This window comes from Typopeltis vanoorti, chromosome 4 (assembly GCF_054136105.1).
Source record: "Typopeltis vanoorti isolate ZY-2024b chromosome 4, IOZ_Tvanoo_1.0, whole genome shotgun sequence".
NCBI lineage: Eukaryota > Metazoa > Arthropoda > Arachnida > Uropygi > Thelyphonidae > Typopeltis > Typopeltis vanoorti.
In genome coordinates, this window is record NC_143552.1 from 170,381,330 (window position 1) to 170,407,701 (window position 26,372).

The window sequence follows — 26,372 nt, forward strand, 5'->3', positions numbered from 1 at the left end:
GACCTCAATAAAGCTCAAAACCAGTCTAGGTAGTGACCCTTCCCATAATGAATAGCATTATACATGTCCACAATGAGATGTGTTTTGCATTATGGGATACTAAGGCAAGTGATGTGAAGTCATACCACCTTTTCCTCGAGTTTGCCCCAGTCCTGAAAATACTTCAGGTGCAAACTTTGTTTGCTTACACTTGGATAAATGATTAAGCCAATATATAATTTTTTGCTATCTTTAATTTATTCTACTGCATTACCTTGGAAACTAGGAGACAGAGACTAGATCTGTGCACAATAGTTCAGATGAAGTAGTATCAAACAAAATGCCTTTATATGTCAATAATCATTTCAGCTTTGCAGTTATTGTCCGAGTTGTATTCACAATCTTTGGTATATGGCTCTTGAAGTTCCTCAACGTCCTGTCTACTAAAACTCCAAGATCCCTATCCTGTTAAGCTTCTTCTAGCATTATCCCATCAATATTGGATGCCACTGAATATCTCATTATACCAAAATATATAACTTATATTTACTAACATTCAACTGATATCCATTTTCACATGCCCACAATTCCAGCTTATTCAAATCATTTTGGAAATACTGCACTGCATGTCAGATATGCATTTCTGATTACATTGTCTATCTTTGCATCATCAGAAAATAGCTGTATGTCTCCTGTCGAATGTAAATAATACTGCTTTTTATTTATCCATAACTTATTTTTGATGGTATTACAATTACAAATTAGAACACCAAATAAACTAAATAAAAATGAGATTTTTATTAACTGCCTTATATTTCACTGATTTTTATTCCTCTTTGGCCTTGCAATAGGCAGTCCCCTGTCTCGTCCATGTGGCAATTTATTTATGAAAATTTTGAGCAACATTTTCTTACATCAATGAACTGTAAACCTTCAATCTGGAGATTGTAGGTTGACATATTCATCATCTGTAAAAATGCTGATTGTTTACATGATTTTCTTTCATCTGTCAACTCATTTCACCAAAAAATAAAATTTACTTTGGAACTAGAAAAATGAGGGAAACTACCCTTAGATGTTTTAATTACAAAAAAAGCTGAAAAAGGTTTTTCACTTTGTATATCACAAGCCTACTCATACAGGTAGGTGGTACTCATCTTCATTGCATCATGTGTCACAAAAACTTGTTTGTAGCCTGTAGTCTGTATAAATTAGACGAATATGAATGCTCCCAAGTCAGTGCAACTGTGTCTGGATGAAATGGCAGCAAGAGGGGAACTGACAGAGTTTGAAAGGTGCATTGTGATAGGATTCCATGTTGCAGGCCTATCTGTTTGACAAATTGGCTATCCTAGGTCAACAATTAGTGATACTACTCTACTGAGATGGTAGTGCAGGGAGTCAACCCACCACACTCACTGAACATGATTGTAGGGTGCTATGAAGGACAATATGTAAAAACTGCCATTTGTTAGCTAACACATTGAATGGGCAGTTCCAAGCATTGACTGGAACATAAATCTACACAAAAACATTCAGAACTGAGGCTTAAAACATAATTTCCATGGTAGGGCTGCAATATGCAATCTCCCACATTACCCCAATGAATATATAGCATCATCTTTAGTGGTGAAAAGAGCATGCAGTGAGACAGAGAAGTTCAGAAAGCTTTGTTATGAAGCAATGAATCACGATACATCCTCTACCAAGCAGATGAACAGGTGTGACCATAGAGGATGCCTGATGGGCATGTATTATCCCTTAGCAGAGTGCATAACTCCAACTATGAAATTTGCAGTTGGGGTGGCAGTGTGATGGTATGGTCCTATTTTTCCTGATTGGGCTTCAGACCTCTGTTTGTGGTTCCACAAACACTGAACTTTGAAAGGTATCTGAACATTATGGACAATGCAGTGCTTTCTACTTTGTGGTGTTTCTGTGGAACTGATCATTGTTTTCTTTCAGCAAGATAATGCACTGTGACATAAGGCTGCGTGGTTTGTGGACATGTCTCTCACCAGAGTGCATAACCCTAACTATGAAATTTGCAGGTGGCAGCGTGATAGTATGATTTGGTCTTCGACCTTGCACAGCAAAGGTTCAAGTATAGTTCTAAGAATGCTTTTTACAAATTATGCACTAAAGTGTTTGCATATGTAATGTTTGTACTGTATTTAAAATAAATAGAGTAAAACATCAAATTTAAAGCACTTTAATTTATTAAAGTGCTTTACTTTTTATATGGTTTTCACCGGTAATTTCCCCATCCCTAAACTGTATAAAGGTGTGAGTAGGGGAGTGAGAGGCCGATTTTTTTCGTGCAGAGTTGTAAATGATTGGAATACCTTGCCCGAGAGTGTGGTGTCTGCAAGGAGTTTGAATGTGTTCAAGGCACGGTATGATGAGCTGTGTGTGTGACAAAAGGACCTCTCAGATGAGTCTTTGACTCCATGAGGTCTTGGGGTAATAATAATAATAATAATAATTAACAAAAATGGAATCTTTTTATTCTTTTTTATAATATTTATTTGGGATGTATAATGTATCAACATGCACATTCTTTAAGCTTGTGTTGAATTTTTCTGAGGATAACTTAGTAATTTATTATTTATTGGTTTGTTTGCTGTGATGATATATACTATTGCATTTGTGTATGATCCAGCCAACACACACACACACACACACATGTACGTCGTGATCTTAGGATCATGATGATGCATTATTGAACTGGAAAGCCTGAACCAATTTAGTGATTTTTCATCACTCACTGTAGGATATACAGAGCATGTATTCTTCTTTCATAGAAATGCTTAGAATATTGTTATTTGTAAGATTTCTGTTTTCACATGGTAGTTTAAGATATCTACAATGCAGAAGTACCAAATGGATTTTCCATAATGTTTTTTTTTTTTTTTTAGACCCTATCTTTGTATTGGCAATTATGCAGGAGAAATAACACTCTGGAATTGCAGCAGCATGTAAGTTATTTATGTATTTATTTATTTACTATAGCTACCTTAACTCCCACTGGTTTATAGATGCAGTGAGGCTATGTTACTGACCTTTCTTCCCTTCAGGATTCCTGCATTTGCAAGACTTATTAAACATTCAATGATACTGTTAATTCCTTAGCATATATCCTTTAAAATGTAGTGCAAGATCCTCTATTTCCATTGCATTAATAATAAAATATTTTATCATTATTACTTCTCTACCTCCATGGGATCTCAGGACTCATTCTATATCCCACAATTCCTATAATACTTCTCTTTAAAGTTTGCTCATCACTGGACTCATGTCTTCTTCCAGTAACAACACATTTCCCTCACTTTGCCAAGAAAAAAATCTGCATCTTAATCCCATGCTGATTTCTTACTGAATTTCTATGGTTGATTGTTATTCTTTCTCTTCCCACAACACACACACACACACACACACGGGTCTCTTTTTATGCTGATTTGAAGGTATGCGGTGCGCGCCCACAGATATGAGACCTTTCGACACTTCTGCACATGTCAACAAAAGGAGAATCCATTCTGATAATAGGGTAATCTGGCATTTTCCCAAACTTTTCCTACAACGAAAACACTTCACAAATCCTGAAATTTTCATGGAACACCTTAGTTATTTTGTAATGTATTCATTAATAATTAATTGTTAATTTAGTTGATTTTTTATTATTAATTAATAATTTTTTTTGGCCCAATGGAGAAAAAAAGTGCCAAAGAAATTCTTTTCTTTGGAAATGAAAATTGCAATTTTAGATCGCTTAGCAAAAGGAGAGGGATCTATGGTGATTGGTAAATATTTTAATTTAGGTGAATCTACTATAAGAGCAATTAAAAATAATGAAGTCGCAATAAGAAAATCTGTCATTTCTGGCACAGAACTAAGTGCCAAATTATCATCCTACTCAAGAGATGCTTTATTTAAAAACATGGAACGAGCGCTCGTAATTTGGATTGAAGAATTAACTCAAAGAAGAATTCCTATAAGTGGTTATTTATTTAAACAAAAAACTCTTTGGTTTTTATGAACAGATGAAGCAATTGGAGCCGTCTTCTTCTGCTTCCCAAGCTGATAAAGAATTTTGGGCTAGCAAAGGATGGTAAACCAGGTTTTTAAAAAGGAATGCACTTCATAACGTGAAGATTACAGGCGAGGTTGCAGCAGCAGATGAAGCAGCGGCCAAAAATTTTCAAGAGAAGTTAGCCAAAATTATTGAAGATGGTGGATATTGTACCAATCAAGCATTTAATGAAACAGGATTGTTTTGGAAGAAAATGCCTAGTCAAACTTACATCGCAAAGTCTGAGGAAAAAGCATGGGTTTAAAGCAAGCAAAGATCGAGTAACGTTGTTACTTTGTAGCAGTGCATCAGGAGATTGAATGTTGAAACCCCTCCTAGTAAATCGATTTCTAAGACCACATGCTCTAAAAGGCAAAGATCTAAAAGAGCTGCCAGTACATTGGATGGCTAATACAAAGGCTTGAGTAACAACTGCTATATTTACTGAATGGTTCAATAATTGCTTTGTACCAGAAGTGGAAACATACATGAAGCAAAAAGCTCTCGATTTTAGAGTTTTATTAATTGTTGACAATGCACCAAGTCATCTGCATTTAGAACATCAAATGTGCAGCTAGTGTTTTTCCCACCCAATACAACAAGCATTATTTAGCCATTAGATCAAGGCATAATTGCTACTTTTAAAAAATTTTAAAATTACGTTAAGCACACTTTTAAATTTATATTGGATAAACTAGAAAATGAATCATTAACAGTAACTGACGTTTGGAAAAAATTTTCTATTTTGGACTGTTTAAAGCATGCTATTGCTGAAATAGGACCACAAATTTTAAATGCTTGCTGGAAAGCAGCTTGGCCTGGATGTATTGCAAACAGTGCAACCATGCAAACATCTACATTATCAGATGAAATCATTACATTGGCAGATGAAATTGGTGGAGAAGGTTTCAATACATTTAGCCAGAACGATGAAGATGAATTGCTTGTGGATAATGCCTTAAGTAACGATGATATTATTGGATATTGATTAACTTTAGATATCGTCGAAGATCCAGAAAACGATAGTGAAGCAGAAGAAAAACCTGTCCCCCTCACTGCAAATATAATTCGAGAATGTCTTGAACTGTGCAATAAATTGGAAAATCATTTTCTTGTTAATGACACAAATTCTGAATGAGCCTTTAAATTCCAACGTGAGCTGAAGAACTGATGTCTGGATATCGCGAGCCATATAAAAAATTAGTGAAATCATCATTGCAAAGTTTAATCACTGATTACATTAATTAGTGCATTCTTCACAAACAGAATGCACTAATTCTGTTTGTGAAGAACCATTGCCTTTACCATACAGATCTGATGCGCTGACTATCTCTTCTAGTGATGAAAGTTATTTTGCACCAGTTCGCAAACGTTGCCGAATATTGTTTAATAGTGATGATAATTCTGATGACAAAATGTTTAAAAAAAATTTTACTTTTCAATAAAATTAAATGAATAAAGCTTTAAAACAAACTTAGGCATTCCTATTTTCCTGAATTTTCATAAACTTTTTTTTATGCAATTTTAGGTTTATTTTAATTCATTGCTTCGGTTTTATGTGGTTTTAGAAAATTATGGAACATATCCCTGATTTTTCAATGTAAGTTAGGCCTTTTTTGTGGAATTTTTATATGCAGTTTTCTGTGGAACGTATCTACCGCATAAAAAGAGACCCGAGTGTGTGTGTGTGTGTGTGTGTGTGTGTGTGTGTGTGTGTGTGTGTGTGTGTGTGTGTGTGCACACGCATATATATATATATATATATATATATATATATATACTGAAAAATCTCTCATGTATCTGGCTTATAAAACCTGTTTGGGAACATATATTATCTCTATCATAAATCCCTGCTTTTTAAAAATATGCCAAATTCTGTATTCCACAGTCCATTAATCCACCCTTGTATTCAGTGTTCCATAATTCTGATATATTAGTCATTCATCTTTGCACTTTCTCTGCAGTCTTTGTTTCTTCTCAAAACCCAAAGATGTAGACAGTATTCAGTCTTTGGTGTTGTTCAGCCATATTCAGTCTTTGGTGTTGTCCAGAGTGATATGTAAGGCACATGTAAGTCCTTTTGTCCATCTAGTTCACTCTATACATCAATAAACTGCACACCATTCTTGGTTGTTAATGTTTGGCAGACTACATTTAAATGATTTTGGAGTCGTATGCTTCGAGAAAGTGTTGTTTAGTGAGAGTTTGGAAGTGAAAAACCAGCAAAACTACAGATATTGCAGAAGATGCAATCAATCATGTGTGTGGCCACCCCTGTGATAAATTAGCATGTGTACAGAAATTCTTCTTCTTCTTTTTCTTCTTCTTCTCATTATTATTATTATTACGTGACAACCTCCAGGGAGTCCAATGACTTCTCGAGGGAGGGCACCTGCTCCATAACTCTCCATCTCCATCACTCAGTCCACCAACTACGATGAACTGCAACTGTCATCATCATCTACCACCCACCACTAGTATTTTCACAGACAATCATAAACATCCATATCCATGGCAGGATTCACACCTGCAGCCTGATTGGAGAGCAGATACACTAACCACTCAGCCAATGAGGCCAACAGTGCTGAATGCAATTTCACAAGTATCCAATTCAAATGGGTTGGCAGTGACATCACACAAAGGTAATTATGGGAACAAAAGCATGTTGAAATGCATGTACATGAATGCAAGAAGGAACAAAATGTAAAGGATATTGTATTTTCTAGGAGAATAGAGGGAATAGGACAGAAGGTGGGGTATTGTTGATAAAGCTGAAGAATTATAACCAACAAAATTAGAACTTAAAGAGCATTTTAGATGTGAGGGAGATGGTTAATTTTGAGGCTGACTGGTGTGAGATAGCAGCCAGTAGAACAAAATATATTGTTGGGTGCTGCTATAGACCAGAGGGTCAACTGGAAGATGTAGATGCCATGTATCAGCAGATTAACACAATGAGTGCAGGCCAAAAAATTATGAGGGACTTAAACTATGGGAATATAGATTAGAGGGAGGAAAGTGGGCATGGCAAGATGGAAGTGGAATTTATACAGTTGCTAAGAGATAATTACCTGAAACAACATGTTATAGAGGGGACAAGGGATTTGAGAGTGTTGGATCTGATAATAGCATTAGCTATATCCATAAACAAGGTAGACACTGGGCCTCAAATTGGGGAGAGAGTGACCATGCAGTCTTGTTCTGGAAAGTTGCCAGACATGTAGAAATCTCTGTCAAGAAAGGGTTTATATTGCACTATAAAACTAGTAATTATCACAGACTTAGAAGTCTTAAGGAAAGACAACATATACTATTATATTAATTAAATAACTTTAATTAATACTTCCAATATTTTGGTAATGTTACATGACCATCTTCAGGGAACATTAAAATTAATGAAATGTGCATGCAGGCACTAACACTGAACAAATATGGCTGAAGACAACAACTGAAGTCAGTCCTAGAGTCCTAAAGGGTGCCACCTAGTGGGCCATATTGGGTATTAATCTTGGCTGTTAGCAGATGTTCTAAGAATGCAACCTCCCATATTTGTGGCAGTCTCAGGCATCCAAATTTATTGAGGTTTGGGGAGTTTCCTAGGACTGACTTCAGTTGTTGTCTTCAGCCATATTTGTTCATTGTTAATGCCTGTGTGCACATTTCATTAATTTTTATGTTCCTTGAAGATGGTAATGTAACATTACTGAAATATTGGAAATATTAATTAAAGTTATTTAATTAATGTAATAGTATACATTGTTTTTCCTTAAAATTAACAGTTATGTATCACAGACTAATTCTATACATAACATAAGTCTATCTACTGACATAAGTCTATCTATAAGAAAGACTTAGAAGTCATCTTGAAGGTGCCACAGCTTGAGAAGCTACAAAGAAACAGTGTCAGTAATGCATGGGAAGTGATCAAAGATTGTTTGAAAAACAGTATCAGACCACATATCCAAGGTTAGGAGGATAAACCAAGTGGGAATTAAGTGAATGAGTAGAGAAATAAAGCAAGAGCTGCAAAAAAAGAAAACAATGTGGAGGATAATAAAGAAAAAGGTGATCAGCATACTCATGATCAGCAGTATAAAGTGCAAGCAAGAAGTGTGACTAGTTTGGTAAGAAAGGCCAAATCACATTATGAGAGAAAATTAGCTAAGAAGGCCAAAATAAACCTCAAAGAGCTTTTTCATTATATAGCAAGTAAGAGGGAAAAAAAGACTGTGGTAGGAAAGACTTTAAACAATGCTCAGGGTACGAAGGCGACTGAGCCAAAAGAAATAGTTGAGTTGCTGAATGATCATTTTGCAAAGGTGTATCATCCAGGTGGAGATATTGTTGCAGTTGCTGATATGACAGAGAGATGCATATCAAAATTGAGGTAAATGAAGAGGAGGTATTCAGCATATTGAAAAATATAAATGTGAAAACAGCAGTGGAACTGGATGACATGCCAGCTGTGTACTGCTTGAATGTGCAAAAGAATTGCCATTGCTTCTGATAAAGTTGTTCAGTCTGTCTCAGCTCTGGCATAGTTCCAGGACAGTGGAAAGAGGGTAAGATAGTTCCATTATATAAAGGTGGCTCCAAGACAGAGGAAACAAACTACAGACCGATTCATATATCAGGAGTGATTGTCAAAGTATTGGAAAATTTGGTTAAAGGTAAAATATAACATTGTGTGGATAGATATGCAATACTCTATAGTGGGCAGCACACCTTTGTAAAGTGCAGGTCTAGTTAGTACATGGTGGAGTGGAATCTAGGAAAATGAGAGTAACTAGTGGAATACCTCAGGGTTTTGTATTAGGGCCACTACTCTTTAATTCGTATATCAAATATATATAGCAAAAGATATACAACTCGAAAGAGCAATAGTTGATAAAGATGATGTAGATGATGTAGATGATGTAGAGAGAAAATGGTTTAATGATAAAAATAATGAGGAATTATTTGTAGGAAGTGAGATCGCTAGGTTGCACGCAGTGATACAAAATGCGCAGCGGCAATTAGAGCACCTGCAAAACTCTTTCCAGAGTGATTCGGCTAACGTAAAAAAACAGTGTAAGAATGAGAGAGTTTCTGAAATGAAGGAAAGAGTGTTGTATGGTGACTCGTTATCAAGAGGGGTGATAGATGGCAGTGTAACTAAATCGTACTTACCGGGTGCGAAATTTAAGGATGTAAGTGAGAGTATTAGAGGGCAAAAACAGAGGGTGAACGAATTAATAATTGTGGCGGGTACGAATGAATTGAAAGGTGATAAATTTTTTTATGAGAGAGGACTTGAATGTATTGTTAAAGGTAGCAAAAGAAAAGAGTGACAGAGTTAGAATAGTTAATCTGTTGCCGCGGTATGACAGAGAGGAGTTTAGAAGGAGGGCCATAATCGCAAATGACATTATGTGTAGGTTATGCAGATGGTGTGGTGTGGAATTCATGGACGTGTGGAATGAGTTTGAAGGGCGAAAGGACTTATACAAGATGGATGGCCTGCATTTGAATGGACTTGGTGTGCGGAGACTGGAAAGAGTGTTGCTGAATGAAGTGAAAATGGATGTGCAAAACCAGGGAAACTAGAACTACCAAGGAGGGGGGGGGGAATGGATATGCAGACATCAGTGAGACAGATGAGTGTAAGAATGTATATAATGTACCCGAGCCAGCACTAAGGACAAAAAATGGGAATGGGTCATTTAGAATAACGCATCAATATAGCGGTGGGACTAAGGGATCACTGCATTTCATGTATACTAATGCCAGGAGTATTAGGAACAAGAAGGAAGAATTTTTGGCCTTGATTGGCTCTTCCTGGCCACAGGTTATTGGCATTAGTGAAACATGGCTGACGGAAGATGATATAGTTAGTGGGATAGAATGTGTGGGTTATAGTGTGTTTAGGAGGGACAGAGAGAATAAAATGGGGGGAGGGTATTATTGATGATAGCTGATGAACTGCAGCCAAGGAGAATTGAAGTTGTATCGCAGGATAGTGAAAGGAGCTCGTTTGAGGCTATTTGGTGTGAGATTGAGACTGGCAGAATAAAATATACAGTTGGGTGCTGCTATAGACCAGGTGATGGAATAGATGGTGGAGATAGTATGCATAGGGAAATTGATGAAATGAGTGGAAGGAGGGTAATTATTATGGGGGATTTCAACTATGGTAACATTGATTGGAAGGAGGAGAGGACACATGTGAGGAAGGAAATGGATTTTATTCAATTATTAAGGGATAACTATCTGAGACAGCATGTAATTGAAAATACTAGGGGTGTGAGAGTGCTTGACCTGGTAATAGCATCTGAGAATTTGACTGTAATGAATATGACCATGTTACCACCTATTGGTGAGAGTGATCATAAGGTCTTGACCTGGGAGGTGGCTAAAGGTGTGGAATTTTCGATTAAGACAGGGTATATGTGGAATTACCGTGCTGGCAAGTATGACAAGCTTAGGAGATTGCTTGAATCAGTGCCATGGCATGTACAACTGCAAGGGCTGGACGTCGACAGAGCATGGGAAGTGGTCAAGGAGCATTTACAGGAGGTCATGGCTGATTGTATACCTAAGGTCCGAATAGTAAAACAAGTAGGAGTTAAATGGATGAATAACACCATTAAGCTTGAGCTGCAAAAAAAGAAACAACTGTGGAGGGAATTTAAAGAAAGGGGTGACCTGCAGGCACACGAACGGTATAAAGTGTAGGCCAGAAAGGTAACGAGTGTGGTAAAAAAAGCAAAAGTGGATTATGAAAGGAAACTAGCTTTGCAAGCAAAAGAGAATCCCAAACAGTTCTTTCAATATGCTGCAAGCAAGAAAAAAACTACACACGGCAAAATGATTTTAAGGAATGACGATGGTAAGGAGGTCACTGAATCAGTCGATATAGTGGAGTTACTGAGCGTGCACTTTGCAAAAGCATATCATCCAGGTGGTGACATTGAAAAAATGAAGGAACCATTAGTTTATACGGGAATAGTTATGAATGAAGTGGAGGTGACTAGTCTATTACAGAACCTTAATGTGAACACATCTGTGGGATTGGATGGTATACCGGCACGGGTCTTGAGTGAAGCGGCTAAAGAATTATCAGTGCCCTTGACCATGTTTAATCTGAGTCTCAGGTCTGGCTTAGTCCCGAAGGTGTGGAAAGAGGGGAAAATAGTTTCACTGCATAAAGGAGGATCCAAGACTACGGTTGCAAATTACTGACCGATCAGCATATCAGGAGTCGTTGTCAAGGTCTTAGAGAAAGTAGTCAAGGGAAAAATACAGGAATGGATTGATGAAAATGAGATGCTGTACAGGGGACAGCATGGCTTTGTGAAGGGTAGATCATGCTTCAGTAACTTGCTCAAGTTTTATAACAAGGTGACGGCTGAACTGGATAAGGGAAATGGGTTTACAGTGATACTGCTGGACCTGGCAAAGGCGTTTGACAGGATACCACATGGAATACTAATCCGTAAACTACAACATATGGGAATGGATATAGGGTTGGTGAGATGGATAGGTGGTTGGTTGATGGAGAGATATCAAAGAGTAGTTTATCCAGGAGTAGAGTCCAAAAGACGGCCTGTGACTAGTGGTGTGCCGCAGGGTTCTGTTCTTGGACCACTGCTGTTTAATCTGTTCATTAACGATATAGGGAAGGATCTAAGTGGAACAATTCATTTGTTCGCTGACGATGCAAAGTTGGGTAGGGCAATAGTGAATGCAGAAGATGTCAAAGTCTTGCAGGATGACTTAGATAGATTGGAGTTCTGGGCTAAGGAGAATGGATGTCAATTTAATGTGACAAAATGTAAGGTTATGCATTTTGGGGTGAAAAGATTAGCAGCAGTATACCACATTGGTGGAACTGTACTCCAAGAGATTGATTAGGCCAGGGACTTGGGAGTGTTGGCGGATAGGGAGATGAAGTTTAGGGGGCACATTGCAAAAGTAGCTAAATCAGCTCATGAACTCACTTGGTTGTTGAAAAATACCTTGACGAGCAGAGACAAGCAAGTTATTGTACCTCTGTACCGAGCCTTGATAAGACCTCATCTCGACTACTGTGCCCAGATTTGGTCACCTCGGTTCCTTCTTGATGGGGAGGAGGTGGAGAGGATCCAGAGGCGAGTGACTAAGATGATAACTGGTCTATGGAATGAACCATATGAGAAGGTTGAAGATTTGTGGGTTGCAGAAACTAGTTGATAGGTGGAGGAGGGGAGATATGATTGAGACATTCAAATTGCTAAAGGGATTCTACAGGATTAATTCAGAGGATATTTTTGAGATCAGGACTGGTGGTGGGAGAACTAGGGGACACCTATGGAAGCTGGGAAGAGTGTGGTTAGCAGGGGTGTTAGAGCTGGGTTCTTTACTTTTAGAGTGGTAAATGAGTGGAATAAGCTGCCAGAGTCTGTTGTGGGTGCTATGACGGTGAATGAGTTCAAGGCAAGGTATGATAGATACTATGAGAATGTAATCGCATAGTTGTGTGGACATGATGTTTAGGGCCTCCCTCGATGAGTCTAAGGACTCCTGGAGTTGCCCGAAATAATAATAATAATAATAATAATACTGCAGGATGATTTAAATAAATTGGCATTGTGGGAAAAGGATAATTATTATCAATTTAATGCTGCAAATTGTACAGTTATACACTTTGAATTGAAAAGGATTGAATATGATATAGTGTATCATATTGATGTACTGGATTGCAGGAAATTGATGAGGCTAGGGACTTGGAGATAATTGCAGACAGAAAATTGAAGTTCAGAGGGCATATTAGAAAATCCTTTCCTTCATGGTTACATGGTGATCAACATTCATTATTAAAAATTTGACAGTTTAATAATGAAAATAAAAATAATGAAAATTTTAAATTTAAATTTAACAATTTTGGTGAAGCAGGCCTCTCAGATCACATTCTTAAACTGTACACCAAATTAATTGAACAAGTATCTGTTCTTTACATACAAAAACCTATTCTTTGCATACAAAAATTTGGCATGAACCAAATTTAAAGCCTGTGAAATTTTGATCAACCATCCTAATCTTAACAATAATAGTGACATGAAAATCCCAAGAATTTGGGTGGAGTGCATTCAGCCCATCTAAGTTCTTCAAGTTTTCCAGCAAACCCTTACTTTAGGACTCTAAGCAAAATTTCAGCTCTTATTAGCCACCATCCATACTGTTTTGTTCTAATTTATTTGTGTACTTTTATGAGTAATTATGTGAGAACATGTTTCTCTCACATAATTTACCTGAAACTCTAGCTTAATATATCTCTTAATGCTTTTTAATCAAATAGATATTAATAATAATCATCATCATCATCGTCAAATTCCTGCCATGTACCCTCAAGGGGTGTACAGGATATGATAGTACTACATGAAAAAAATTACATCATTACTAACTTCCCATCTACAATTTTCCTCCAAATCAGTCTGTTACTTGTCAAGACTCCAACATTATCAGATCTTATATTTCTATCATCTAAGGCACTTTGTACCGCATCAATCCACCTATATCTTGGTCTTCCTCTGGGTCGTTTTGCTGCCAACCTGGCAGAGAACACTTGTTTTGCTAATCTTTCTTCGCCCATTCTGTTTAAGTGACCATACCACCTGAGATTAGCTCTGCTAATGCATTCATGTTGACAATGTCAAGTTCTTTCCTAATATCCTCATTTTTAATATGATACTGCCATTGATGCCATCTGTTCACGCCTATAATCTTTCTCAGGACTCTCATATCTGTGGTCTCTAGTCTTTGGTCAAGTGTTTTACTTCTGACTCAGCTCTCAGATCCATAAGTTAAAACTGGTTTGAACACTCTCTTGTATACAGCTAATTTAGTGTTCTGACTAATTTCTCTCTTATTCCATATGAATTTATTCAATTGACATAGATATTAATAATAATAATAATAATAACAGGATTCTAGCTTTGATGTAGTAATTCTTTCTTTTAAGGTTACACGCTGATCAGCATTCATATTTATAAATTTAGGGACACAAAAACACACGTGTTGACCAGATTATTTTATTAATTACTAATAAAATAAAACTTGACGTTTCGACCCCTGTATCGAGGTCATCATCTGAAGAATACAAGTGTATAAGGAAACAAGCTACATGCTCATGCCCTGTATACCGGTAAACTAAATCTATGTAGTTAATTCTTTTCCCTAGCCTGACCTCTAGTGAAAAAAAAAATAATAATAATAAAATAATAATACTAATAAAAATAAATAAATAAAAATAAAAATAAATTAAATAAATAAATATATAAATACAACTACAATAAACTGCTAAAGTCCTCATGTATTAATATTCTTCTGGATTTCTAAGTTCTGATTGTTATAATATGATTTTTTTCAGTTGCTGTTGAATGTTACAAACACTTTACCAGGTTGTTTTCTTGTAGTGGGATTTTTCTATGGCTAGTTTAGGTTGTTATACAGGTTGTAGATGGGTCCTCCACATTCTTGAATGGTTAGGCCATCATTTTTGTTGAGATTTGGGTTGTTTGAGCATTTCACATGCTTTAAATTTTCTCTCAAACCAGGTTTTGGTGCGGTGTAGGGACTTGGAATTTTTCCAATCAATTCTGTGGTATGTTTGGAGCGCGTGGTCAGAAAGGCCGGTTTTTCCAAAATGGAGATATTTAATGTGTCGTTTGTGTTTGTCTTGTCTAATTGGGATAGTACGCCCTGTTTCCCCTATGTATGGTATGTTACATGTGCATTGTATTTTGTATACCCCTGAGTGGGCTAGGTGTGGAAGAGGATCTTTAGAAGAACTGAGTAGGTGTCTTAACTTATTTGGGGGTTTAAAGGTGGTTTAAATGTTGTATTTGCATAGTGTTCTGTCTATTTTTTCAGAAATGCCTCTAACATAAGGAATGGCAATAGCATTCCTAAAATCCTTTTTGTTCTTACTGGTATCTTCATGGAGGATCTTGTGAATAGTAATTATATGGCTTCAATTTGGTGACATAACTTATTTAAGTTAAAGGGATATTACATCCCATATTATTTCTTAGCCGAATAAGAAACTCAAAGAGTTTCATGCTGAATATAGAAACTATACAAAATTCGGCGATTACAAGCATAAGCAAATACCTGGATACTGCAGCAACTGGCCCCTTTAGGTAGTGCAAGCTGAGGCAACTCATGTCAAAGGTAGAGCAAGTTCCAATCGCTATTCTTGATATTTACCCATAATGTGAACTTAGCTTCTAGGAGCTGTATTATTGTTCTACATTATGAGAGAAGGTCACTACCCAGACGGGTTTCAATCTTTATTGAGGTCTCATCAGTGAGTAGGTAGACCTAGTTAATAATACCAGGTTTGTAGCAAACAGAGCTTACATCCCTTCTATGAGAATTGCCAAGAGGTGTCCTAATAAATTTGTAATTATATGAAGAACCAAAGGCTTCAATTCGGCGACATAACTTATTTAAGTTAAAGGGGTATTACATCCCGTATTGTTTCTTAGCCGCATAAGAAACTCAAAGAGTTTCATGCCGAATAGAGAAACTATATTGTTCGCTACAAACTTGGTATTATTAACTAGGTCTACCTACTCATTGATGAGACCTCAATAAAGGTTGAAACTGGTCTGGGTAGTTCCTAAAATCTTTTTTGTTCTTACTGGTATCTTCATGGAGGATCTTGTGAATAATTTTTTTATTGTATCCATTTTTTATAAATGTTTGGTTTCCTGGTTTAGAGCGCTGTGTTTAAGGGTGCTTATGACACCTAGTTTTTGTGTTGGATGGTGATAAGAATTTTTGTGTATGTATTGGCCTGTGTGTGTAGGTTTGCAGTAAACTGAGAAGGAGAGACAGCCAGAGGAAAGAGGTGTGAAAAGTGTGTCTAGGAAAGAAAGAGAGTTGTTTTTTTCCATTTCAAAGGTGAATTGGATACGTTTGTGTTGTTTGTTTAGGTGGCTAAGGAATGTATTTAGAGCTTTGGGGCCAGATAGCAAAAATATCGTCGACGTATCTGAGCCAAATTTTGGGCTTTAGACTTGCTGTCTCTAGAGTATGTTGCTCAAAGTATTCCATATAAAAGTTAGCTATTGGGGGGTGGGAAGTGGTGAGCCCATGGCTGTACCTTCTTTTCAGAAGGTAAAAATTGTTTTGCCACATGAAATATCCGGAGCGGAGTACGTGGGCAAAGAGGGCTGTGATGTCATGTGTAAATATGTTCTGTAGGAGCAAGATAGTGTCACTGATTGGGACACTGGTGAAAAGGGAAGTTATGTCAAAGCTGACTAATAAATATTGGTCGTTGAGTATAATATTTTTAATTTTATTGATGAAATGTTGTGTATCTTTTATGTAGGAAGGGGACTGACTCCCCCCCCCCCTCAATAGCTAAATTTGATATGGAAGACTTTGAGCAATGTGCTTTAGAGACAGCATGTCTAAAGCCCAAAATTTGGCTCACATATGTAGACGTTATTTTTGCCATTTGGCCGCAAAGCTCTAAATACATTCCTTAGCCACCTAAACAAACAACACAAATATCCAATTCACCATTGAAATGGAAAAAAAAACAACTCTCTTTCTTTCCTAGACACACTTTTCACACGTCTTCCCTCTGGCTGTCTCTCCTTCTCAGTTTACCGCAAACCTACACACACAGGCCAATACATACACAAAAATTCTTACCACCACCCAACACAAAAACTAGGTGTCATAAGCACCCTTAAACACAGAGCTCTAACTATTTGTTCTAATGAACAGGCTCTAAACCAGGAAACCAAACATTTATAAAAAATTGATACAATAAAAAAACTATTCACGAGATTTAAGTTAAAGGGATATTATATCCCATATTGTTTCTTAGCCGAATAAGAAACTCAAAGAGTTTCATGCCGAATATAAAAACTATATAAAATTCGATGATTCCAAGCGTAAGCAAATACCTGGATATAGAAACTATATAAAATTCGGCGATTCCAAGCGTAAGCAAATACCTGGATGTAGAAACTATATAAAATTCGGCGATTCCAAGTGTAAGCAAATACCTGTTTACTGCAGCAACTGATCTTTTAAGTAGTGCAAGCTGAGGCAACTCATGTCAAAGGTGGAGCAAGCTCCGATCACTATTCTCGATATTTACCCATAATGTGAACTTAGCTCCTAGGAGCTGTATTATTGTTCTACATTATGAGAGAAGGTCACTACCCAGACCAGTTTCAACCTTTATTGAGGTCTCATCAATGAGTAGGTAGACCTAGTTAATAATACCAAGTTTGTAGCGAACAATATAGTTTCTCTATTCGGCATGAAACTCTTTGAGTTTCTTATGCGGCTAAGAAACAATACGGGATGTAATACCCCTTTAACTTAAATAAGTTATGTCGCCGAATTGAAGCCTTTGGTTCTTCATATAATTACAAATTTATTAGGACACCTCTTGGCAATTCTCATAGAAGGGATGTAAGCTCTGTTTGCTACAAATCTGGTATTATTAACTAGGTCTACCTACTCACTGATGAGACCTCAATAAAGATTGAAACCGGTCTGGGTAGTGACCTTCTCTCATAATGTAGAACAATAATACAGCTCCTAGGAGCTAAGTTCACATTATGGGTAAATATCAAGAATAGCGATTGGAGCTTGCTCCACCTTTGGCATGAGTTGCCTCAGCTTGCACTACCTAAAGGGGCCAGTTGCTGCAGTATCCAGGTATTTTCTTATGCTTGTAATCGCCGAATTTTGTATAGTTTCTATATTCAGCATGAAACTCTTTGAGTTTCTTATTCGGCTAAGAAATAATATGGGATGTAATATCCCTTTAACTTAAATAAGTTATGTCACCAAATTGAAGCCATATAATTACTATTCACAAGATCCTCCATGATACCAGTAAGAACAAAAAGGATTTTAGGTATGTTATTGCCATTCCTTATGTTAGAGGCATTTCTGAAAAAATAGACAGAACACTATGCAAATACAACATTTAAACCACCTTTAAACCCCAAAATAAGTTAAGACACCTACTCAGTTCTTCTAAAGATCCTCTTCCATACCTAGCCCACTCGGGGTATACAAAATACAATGCACATGTAACATACCATCCATAGGAGAAACAGGGCGTACTATCCCAATTAGACAAGACGAACACAAACGACACATTAAATACCTCCATTTTGGAAAAACCGGCCTTTCTGACCACGCACTCCAAACATACCACAGAATTGATTGGAAAAATACCAAGTCCCTACACTGCACCAAAACCTGGTTTGAGAGAAAATTTAAAGAGTCATGTGAAATGCTCAAACACAACCCAAATCTCAACAAAAATGATGGCCTAACCATTTCAAGAATGTGGAGGACCCATCTACAACCTGTATAACAACCTAAACTAGCCATAGAAAAATCCCACTACAAGAAGACAACCTGGTGAAGTATTTGTAGCATTCAACAGCAACTGAAAGAAATCATGAATGTTAAAGATACCAAGCTATTTTTAAACCTGGTTTTACTCCATTTCCTAAGTAAGCAAACAGACAAACAAGTCGAGTTTGTGCCTGCAAGTGTTACACTCGACTTGTTTGTCTGTAATTACTTGGGAAATGGAGTAAAACCAGGTTTAAAAATAGCTTGATATCTCTAACATTTATTATACCCAAGGTAAAATACTTTCTACATGAAAGAAATCATATTATAACAATCAGAACTGTAGAAATCCAGAAGAATATTAATACATGAGGACTTTAGAAGTTTATTGCAAAAATAAAATAAATAAATGAATAAATACAACTACAATTGTATTTATTTATTTATTTTTATTTTTATTTATTTATTTTTATTATTTTATTATTATTTTTTTCACTAGACGTCAGGCTGGGGAAAATTCGATGAAATGACCTTCCGATGATGACCTTGATACAGGGGTCGAAACGTCAAGTTTTATTCTATTAGTAATTAATAAAATAATCTGTTCAACACGTGTGTTTTTGTGTCCTTAAATTTATAAATATGAATTTGATGTAGTAAGTTTTTTTATCCCACCAGAGGTCAGGCTAATAGTTTTAACGGTTGTCAAATTAATGTAACTTTAGCATACCATGTAAATTGTAATGTAGCTTGTTTCTTTGTGTTACTTTTTCGCCTTCTCTCGTTTTGTGTACTTTCTTTTATTTACTTCTATCTTTAGTTTTATATCTTAAGGTCACTTGTACCAGAAGTTAGGTACCGACAAATTTATTTATTTAGATTGACTGCACCAACCAGTACTAATTTCTGATACTTAAGCTTACTCTACTAACTATCTCGACAATATTATTTAGCATTTGGAATATGTGGTGTGCAGTCGCGGCTCCCCTCTTTATCTTACATTAAATGTCCCCCCCCACTTACACAAGTTCGAATTTTTATAAGTGGTGAGTCAATCTCTAACAACAGAACATACAAACTTTGATTTAAAATAATGCATTTTAATACAACTAGAAATCATATTCAGGAAATCATGTAATAATCGTATAAAAGAAATAAGTTCATGCACGAATACTCACGCAACTGCAATAAGCTCACTCAATCCCTCTCATATACTTCTTAATATACAGGCTCATACAATTATATTCCAGGAGCATCAGTTAATCAATCTTATTTCTGTGGTTTGCGTTAAGATTAAATATTACTCCAGTGGTTATGTAAGCTTTGGCAATACAAAGGTAACTAGATTACACATGATATGTTCACTTAATCTTATCAATTACTATTTTGTTAAAATGAACTCCTTGCTATAAATCTTATACAAGTCACAGGCTTAATGTACAGAGCAGTGCCTTCACTCATAGTATCTCATATAATAAATCATCTGTTAACTGTCCCACTATAGTTTCACTCATACACAAAATTACAAATTACAACAGGAAGGTCCTATCAAGACGTTCAGTCCAAAAACGGATCTCCTAGTTGGGTCGAGCAGGGCTATGCTTAAAGTTCTCCTCCTTTTTTGCTCTCTCTGGTTTTACAGCACTTGATATATATATAGGGTAAAAGATAATGCACCTTACCGGTTACTTTCCTTAGCGAAATGGTTCCTTTGTTTGAGATCTGTTCCTTCTTCGTACATGGCAAGATTTCCTTGTCGCTCTGCTGTCTATCTCTATTCATCCTTTTTCAAAGTGTGGCTCCTTCGCTATCGTCACATTGGCAGCAAACTCACCAGTGGTCCTGTCTGCTGGTTCCCTGTTGTTCAGTTGGACGTCCTGTACATATCTAGTCGCACAGCAACGTGGAAAGTTGCTGGACACTGGTGACAAGCTTCCTCAGCCCTCACAGCCTTCGAACTGGCACACAGGAAAATGCAGAAACAAGAGAGGGTTTGAAGTGCGCGCTGCTCCTTATATCTCAACAGCGAGCATCCTCACTCTCTGTCTACATCACTCACTCAGCTGTATTTGATTCGTCAGATAACGATGAGGTCATGTCCTTTTCTCGGCAGCCTTCTTGACGGAACTGTTACTGCAGGGGTTACTGGATGACGTTTCAGGTTTTCTGCTGGGTCATGGACTATAGCATAGTGATCAGACCTTCTGCTGATTGGTTAACATAATTTTCCCTGTATTGAGTATGATTGTAAAACAGTGTTTGAATTACACTACAAGAATATTATCAATTAAGTTAATATACCTTTCAATTACAAGTTATTTATTACCTCTCTGCCTCTGCTCTTGAGAGCTTAAGCATATCTTTATGTTAAGATACTATTTTCTCATGTTGTGTCTGAAACAGATGGCTGACTTATAGTGGGCCAGTTATTTCCGACACAACAGTTGTGCACAGATTTTGTCATCTGGTTTCTTGGGGATGTGGAGGTGGTAGAAAAGATTAAGAGACGAGTGATTAAGGTAGTGATCAAAATGTTGGGTGATTATTTTGGTTTATATTAAACTGAAGTTTTACTATAACATGGTAGTTATTTGTATAATTTTTAATAATGAAGGCATATTGGAAAAGTTGAGCCTCCGTAACTCATTCAGCATAGACAAAGCCCTTTGGTCAGAAAGACCTAGGTTCAATTCCTTCCATGACGTGAGGAACTTTTATCTGATCTCTTTTGACTAAAGGTGAGTTAATTGGTCTCATATGGTGGTGGAGGGTTTTTTCTCACAGTAACTCAGGTTTTTCATCCATTAAAATAGGCAAACCAGTCCCATGAGCACACGACTATAGTCATAAATACTTATGGAAAGGAAGGCAATGGGAAACCACCTTTCGTCATATCTCCTGTCATATATCTAGTAATCAGTTGCAACCCTCTCAAAGAGAGGAGGCCACAGGATTAGGATAAGGATTGGGAAATTTGGTAAAATGGCTCATAGGATTATTTGAATGCTGAAAAACATGCTAACAAGTAAAGATAGGAAAGTTATTATCCCTCTTTATAAGATTATAATTTGTCCAGATATTGACTATTTGTGCCAGATGAAACCAGATAACTCATCCCCAAGAAAACCATATGAGACCAGTTAACTTGGTTTTCTTGGGGATGAGTAAGTGGTGGAGAAGATTCAGAGATGAGTGATTAAGCTGGTGACAGATACATATGGAATGCTTCCTATGTGGATAGGTTGAATGTTTGTGCTACAAAATTTTAGTTGTTAGACCGAAAAGTGGGGACATCATAGAAACATTTAAGATATTAAAGTGGATTTATAAAATTGATTCAAAAGAAATTTTTCAATATATGACAAATAGAGAACAAGGGGACCATCTGTGGAAGTTGTGTAAGAGTGTGGTTAGTAGGGAGTGTGCTGATCAGATTTTTTTCATGGAGAGTGGTGAATGAGTGGAATAGATTGCCAGAATTAGTTTTGAGTTCCCTGACATTGAATGAGTTTAAGGAGAGGCGTATAGGTTTCATATGTATAATAGTTAGTTTAAGTATTTCATGGTGATTCTTCAGACTCCATGGAGATACCATAGAGTAAGAAATAAGTAGAAGAATGAAAAGTCTCTCATGGTGATTCTTCAGATGGGGATACCATAGAATAAGAAATAAGTAGAAGAATGAAAAGAAGAAAATAAGATATTTATTAGGTAGCTGGTTTTTCTCTGAATTTCAAATACATCTTGAGCATACCAACAGCTTATCACAATATACAAGCAATAATGGTTAGTTTTGGAAACAGTTCAAATTGTAATGGAAAAAAGAACAAAAGTCCTAACTTGTTGGCTTCCATTATTGGGGAGGAGGGGTAGTTGACAATTGTTGGACTTCAGTACTTTTAAAATGACTGGATTTCAAAATTTTTGCAGCCATAATTTTTAATGTTAGCAAAGTATTTCATTACTGTTGCTGATTCCAAAAATTGTCTCTCCAACTTTTAAGGTATTATGTATAATACTGTCATTTGATTCCATTTTTTGATTGTTTGTTAAGGAGTGGCTTGCAATAATAGCAGTAGAGAATGCATTTTTTGCATTCTCCAAGACAGATGTTAATATATGTGTGTTAAGTCTTAAATGCTGGGAAAAACTCATGATAAAAATTTAATGGAGTGAAGCAGCGTTATGTCACCACTTTCGTGGCATTGTTTTAATTTATACTTTTTTTTTCCTTATTTAGATCTAATTTGCCTTTACCCTAATTACTCTCAAGATCTAAACCTAAATTTTGCCTTCAGTACACGATACAGAAAGACTATCTATATATCTGGTTTCTAGATTAATCACGTGTATCAATTACTCGGACAAAGAGTTAACTCCTTGTTAGGGACAAAATCCTTTGTGATTACTGTCTGAGATTGTCTCCCGATCAGATACTGGCAAATTTATTTGTTACGCTGTGCTAGCCAATATCTTTAGGTTAGAAGGAATTCTTAACCAGGGAAACTCTCTCAGATAACATACAGAGGTGAAGAATCTAACACTTATTCTTAGTACCGAAATTCTCAATATCAAAAAAAAAAAAAAAAAAAAAAAAAAAAATCAGCTAACGCCTTTTTATTCCCATAAACGGGAGTAGGCGAGGCCATTTAGCCCTATCTAACTTTTGGAGACTGAATGAGCAGTTCAATCTCCACTGGTACCAATCAGAGATAGATGGCCCAAGGCTATCACTAATTAAGCAGTACACAGTGAAGAGAGATGGCTCAAATGTGCCGCCATCTCGTGGTCCCTAACCCTAACACAATATATTTAATGTCTGAAATAATGTGGGTTCTACGGTCGATTTTCTTGAGTTTACAGGACGAAAAACCCGCTTGTCCGTGCCAGAGATCGACTAACTCGGGAACCGGTCGAAAAAAGGCTTAGAAAAATTTCCTCTAGTCGCCGACTAGACTCGAAACCAAGTCTTCCTTCGTGCGGCCAAGCGCCGTGGTGTGCAAACGCCACATCCACTGAGTTATTCTTATCCGCCATCTTGTTGGAACGTTGTTCTTATTTAAATTATCCGTTTCTTTATCTTAATTAATTGTTGGTTGATTACTGATCCAAATATAGAGAAATTTATATTATCCTGCGCCACCCTATATTTAGATTAGTCTATATAATATAATGGAATCAATCATCAACTAACTTTAGCAAGCTCACTTTTTTACAGGCCGAGTTTAAAATTATCATTTAAGGCTTCCGCAAGGTCCGATAAACTTTATGAGCAGTGCAATGAAGAAAAATCAGGCAAACAACAAATTGAATCCAATAAAATAAACATTTAATACAGGGTTATAGAACATGTACATTTAAGTAAAACTTTAAAAACAAGACAATGCCAATCAGCTTAGTCCATATTCTCATAACAAACATAAAACATTAGGCATCGCACATTCAGCTGTCAATACTATATTCATCCAAATTATTGAAGATGGTCCACACAGTTCAATATTACAGAATCTCACAGTAATTATTCTTAAAGTAGAATTCTCTAATTCTCTCTTAGTCAACTAACACTTAATTTAATTATGAGGCAGTTATCACTTCAAGGGGGGAAACACTTTAAAGCTCCATACTTTTGCTATTTTTAGTAGAATGCCACAGTTAATGTTAAGATATATCAGGCGGAGCTAACTCTTATATCTTCACGCTGAAATATAAAAAAAATGGACTGCTCTTACCGGGTTACATCCTTTGCACATTGGATTCACTATAGGCACACTTAAAACTGAAGTTACTATCTCTTTGAAGTAACACTATTCAAAAGGAATCTTCACTATATAACTGAAATATTAAACATAGAACTTCACAAGTCTTGACGCACTCGTTTCATGGTAATCTACTTATTCCTTATTTTCTTCTACGCATTAATTTCAGCTTTGCACTATTCTTCCTCAAAACAATTGAATTTGACGTAATTTTAGAATTCCATAGAAATATTCTTAATTGCCTATTAATTTCCCGGTCCCTTCTTAATTTATTTATGGCATTTCCAAATTCCCTTTACTGCCACCCTTTACTTCACTCCTTGCTGTCCATAAGCTTTCTCCTTCTTTTCACCTTCGTTCTCCAATTAAATACGTTCATTCTTCCCGCCAAAATCTGGTTCTAGTTAGTTCAGCTTATATCAACTTCTTCACCATTTGAATACCGTAGCCTATGCTCCATGCACACACTATCTAAAATTAACTCTGTTTCCTTGAAAACAGCCAATCAAATCCAATCAGAAGTATAAAATTACAAACAAAAAGAGGCGGTGGAATATTAATATTTATCAAACAAAAATTAATAGCAAAAGAAACGGCCTATCAGTTTGAGCATGCTGAAACCCTTTGCCTCGAAATCACTAATACCACCAATAGGCAGCATCCCATAATACTAAATGCTATTTACAGGCCACCAAACCTAAACATGATAAAATTCTTGCACGAACTCAATTGCTGGCTTTCAAGCAAAGAAATATGCTCAACCGAATACCTAATAATAATTGGCGACATAAACATAAATATTGCAAACGGAAACCAGAACAACACTGTACAATACCTAGACACGCTATCCATGTATAATCTAATACCAACAATAACATCATGTACTAGAGAAGAAATATTCGGAAATACTATCACTGCATCCTGTCTAGATTATATAAACGTCCGAGCACCAACTAACAGTTACACTGCATTAATCATAAAGTGCAAAGTAGCAGACCATTACTTCACCGCTCTAAACCTGCACACCAAGACAATATCCATGCAATGTCCCACGGAAGAAAAGCGACAGAAAACAATAATAGACGAAGAAATAGTCAACCACGAAATAAGAAAAACAGACTGGGGACACCTGGCATCAGATTCAGCAGATATCTTATACAACAACATTAAACTCACACTGGACGAAATATATAAGCAAGCTACAAAGAAAGTCAGAATTCGTTCAAAACTTAATCCTAGAAATACACAGAAAGGATGATTTATGGAAAGAATTAAAGCGATATCCAAATAACACAGCTTTAAAAACTGAATATAAGATAACAAGGAACCGCCTTACAACACAAATCAGAAATTCAAAAAGAAGCTACTACAGAGACAAACTAACCTCTGCACAAAACAACACGAAACAAACCTGGCATCTGATCAATGAGATGCTAGATTTTGTTCCCAACACCACCGCCTCTGAAACCATAAAACACAGCTTCATGAAAGATGCAAAACCTATCCAACAACTAGCAAATGACTTTAACCAATACTTTGCAGACTCCATCCAAGAACTGCACAGAAATATTCCCCCAATCACAAAATGAGACCCTCCACTTGGATCACAATCAAAACAGACATTATGGTTCCCAACCATAAAAGAAGCAAAACTTCTCTCTGCAATACATCAAATCAAACCAAACAAAGGCCCAGGAATAGATGGTATCAGAACTAAAGATATAAAGCAACATGCAACTAGTTTAAGTCCTATCCTACTAAAACTTAAATAAAATATTTAAAACAGGACAGATACCAAGTATGCTAAAGACCGCCATAATCACACCATATACAAACATGGAAAAAGAAATTTAATCAGCAATTACAGACCCATAGCAACATTACCAATTATCAATCAAATTATGGAGCAGATCATACTGAAGAAACTCACAGCATTCACTGAGATCTTTCATATTATCCCCAAAACACAATATGGTTTTCAGAAAAATAAGGGAACAACATCTCTCTTGGAGGACTTTACAGACATAATTAATACTGCCTTAGACAAAAACAAAGTTGCCATGGTAGTCTTTATTGATCTAACTAAAGCATTCGATACACTTACACATCAAACCTTGTTAGAAAAGCTGAGGCATATTGGAATAGACAGGACTCTTCACAGGTGGTTTACAAACTACCTTCAAAATAGAAAGCATATCACACAT

The 26,372-nt window shown here is 36.4% G+C and overlaps 1 protein-coding gene across 1 annotated transcript in view; it reads left to right on the forward strand.

Annotated features, from left to right (window-relative positions):
- LOC150107842 (cilia- and flagella-associated protein 251-like) overlaps positions 1-26,372 on the forward strand; it is a 619,793-nt gene that overhangs the window by 354,085 nt on the left and 239,336 nt on the right. Inside the window, exon 14 of the mRNA XM_090392197.1 lies at positions 2,898-2,957. Within this exon, the coding sequence (XP_090248323.1) occupies positions 2,898-2,957 (60 nt within the window). The remainder of the gene's footprint in view (positions 1-2,897; positions 2,958-26,372) is intronic.